Below are 2,739 nucleotides of genomic sequence, written 5' to 3'. Positions count from 1 at the left end.
AGAGTGAGTTCACTGTGCCTCTATAGATCATGCGGCAATGAATAATTGCTCCACCTACTTTGGTAAGGCAGGGCTCGGTCTTCATGGCCGAGTTTCAACATTATTAGTGCTACTTTTGGCTGAAAGACATATATAATCTACGTGCTTCACCTTAAAAATTTGCTATCTCAACCCACAGTCTTCACTAACTACGAAAACATGTATTTCACACAACTTGCCCTCACTTTCATTGCCCTCTCTCAACTAGGAAATGCATTTGCTCTTCCCAAGACAGTACCTGATCCTGCCACTGAGGCCAAAGAAGAGCTCAAGATCGAGGCTCGTCAAGGATTGGTTGTGTCTGGCGTACGGCTACTCCTCCTGTTACCACGAGACATCTACTAATATATCTGGTCCTGCAACAGAAGTGCACCTCAGGCTTTCAAATTTTTCGTTATGTTTGGAATGGCGCAAATCGTGATGTTAGATGTGTAGACTAGTCTCGTGTGAGTTCTAAAATAATTATTATGTGTACATATGGCTTATGACCTCAGTGCACTAGCAATTATCTCCCAAACTCATGCGAGTGTGACTTTACAGCTAAAACTTGGATCGCGTACTGTCATTGAGACTTCTACATGCGGAGCAAGGGGACGTAGCGGAGGCAAGGTAGCTACAGATGCTCATCCGCTTTGCACCAACTTTCAACCCCTAGATTGGATCACATCTAGCTTTTAGCACATGTATCAAATTTGATCTGATATGATGTTTATTCTAACATGATATATGTAAATATGTTACAACAATCCCCCTCGAAAAAGACTTCGCCTTAGTTGAAACTGAGAAAGTTGGGGGAAGCATTAGAATTTAGCGATGACGATTATGACGTAGGATTTGTTGCCTATCTCCATGTTATGTGACGTAATCATGCAACTTCAAAGTAATCAAAGTCCATGCCTGATGCATAAGAGAAACTAGTATCGGCGTGTTGGCGACTGTGAGTACTCTTCGTATCCTCATTTTTTACGATGATTTCAAACTACTATATCAATTTGGGTCCATTAGGTCATGTTACCCCTAAGATTTGTACAGTTACGGTCTTGCGTGGCCACACACAAATCCATATCGAAGTCAAGATCTCGCACGTGAAGGACACAAGCTTTGGTCAGGATCTTCTGCAACGTCTACAATTGTGGAAACAACAGTCATGGGGTAGGGTCAGAGATCAGCCAATATTCGACCTGATCTTGCAACACTGTCTGCCTCTCGTCGAAAGTTTGGCACCGCACGTCTCACTCCAAGAACTCAGCCTTGAATCGTTTGTTCACTCACCTACATACAATCTACGGCTTACGAGCGAACGCACGCATGGCGGCATACATATCGAGGGGCAGAATGATGTACAGCACATACCAGCTTTCTTTACTTCTCCTGCGCGCGCCGCCGACCTCCCTGATCTACACAAGACAATTCCTCGCTTTCAGGCACGCGACATCAATATAGCACCCATCTTAAATGGCGAAAAGAATACCGACGCTATCCACGGAAGAGTAATAACAGCTGACGGAACCTCAATGTTCTTCAAACCGCGCCAGGAAATGCGAGAAATAGAATTCGAACGTGAGCTGTGTATCCTATCACGTATCTACGAAGCGGGTCTAACGACTAAACTTCGCGTCCCCAAGCTGGAAGGTCTAGTTATATCAGCCGATGAGGAAATAGTAGGCTTGCTGATGACGATGATCACTTCATCTGCTCTCGGAACTCACTTGCAAAGTCCCGGCCTACAGGAGATGACCCATTTACATCAAAAGTGGGAGCAACAGCTTACTGCGACTATACAAGAGCTACATTTGCACGGTATTGTGTGGGGAGATGTGCATCCTATGAATGTCCTGATAGACGAGGCAATGGATGCGTGGGCAGTTGATTTTGGCGGGATGAATAATGCGGAGTTCATCGATGCTGAGAATCGCGAGACTGTTGAAGGGGATTGGCAAGGCATTAGGAAGATATTTCAAGAGTGGTTACCGAATCCACAGAGGTTGTAGAATCACTTGTCTGCGAAAGCTGTCTATCTTTCATGTCCGAAGAGACGTATGATTACCTCATTCCGCATTTCCACTCAATCATCAAAGATAGGCCAGTCTGCCTCAACCACGTATCCGCGGGTTTTCTCTCCTTACAATCTCTTTTCCTATCTTATCTACTTAACACTGGAGAAGCAACTGAACGGAAGGAAAGATGTTTGGTTGATTTGCTACCTGCTGGCTGTGGACACCAAACTTCACCCTTGCGCCCTTCTAAGCTATGACGCCGTCAACCTTACCGAGAATATTGGAGTTACCAACGGACGAACGAGAAAGATTGGATTCGTAATATTGAATCTCTCTCACGCCTACACTACCTAGACAGCGTACTAAATATAAGATGGCCTTAAATATGTAGGAATTTCCTTTGATAGTTCTTAATTAAACGATGCTGCGCATGTATATGCGCTATCTCCTCATTTTTGAATTTCTACACCCTAAGCTTGCAGAAGTTGCGATAGAGACTATTCGAGCTACCTTATTTAAAGTTCTTAGGGAGTATTGATTAGACTGGTATTTGGGTAGAGGTTGGGTAGAGGTAGGGTTGCTAAGAGTTAGGTAGGGGTAGGGTAGGGTGTCACGGTACGGGCTCACGAGCAGGGACGACAGGCGCGTGTACAGGTTCTATTGCTACAGCTAATCAACAGGCTCTTACTACAGGTAGTATAGA

General features: G+C 44.7%; 1 protein-coding gene across 1 annotated transcript; it reads left to right on the top strand.

The window, feature by feature from the left end:
• Window positions 1–1,772: 1,772 nt before the first annotated feature.
• Window positions 1,773–2,030, top strand: COCCADRAFT_112828 (uncharacterized protein; the record flags this gene model as incomplete). The annotated part of the gene is made up of 1 exon (XM_007720508.1): window positions 1,773–2,030. One exon carries the CDS (start codon window positions 1,773–1,775, stop codon window positions 2,028–2,030), a length of 258 nt encoding a protein of 85 aa, XP_007718698.1.
• Between the last annotated feature and the right edge of the window lie 709 nt (window positions 2,031–2,739).

The sequence above is a fragment of the Bipolaris zeicola genome (assembly GCF_000523435.1).
Source record: "Bipolaris zeicola 26-R-13 unplaced genomic scaffold scaffold_500, whole genome shotgun sequence".
In the NCBI taxonomy this organism is placed as follows: domain Eukaryota; kingdom Fungi; phylum Ascomycota; class Dothideomycetes; order Pleosporales; family Pleosporaceae; genus Bipolaris; species Bipolaris zeicola.
The sequence above is the reverse complement of the archived record's forward strand: the minus strand, read 5'-3'. Positions and strand labels throughout refer to the sequence as shown.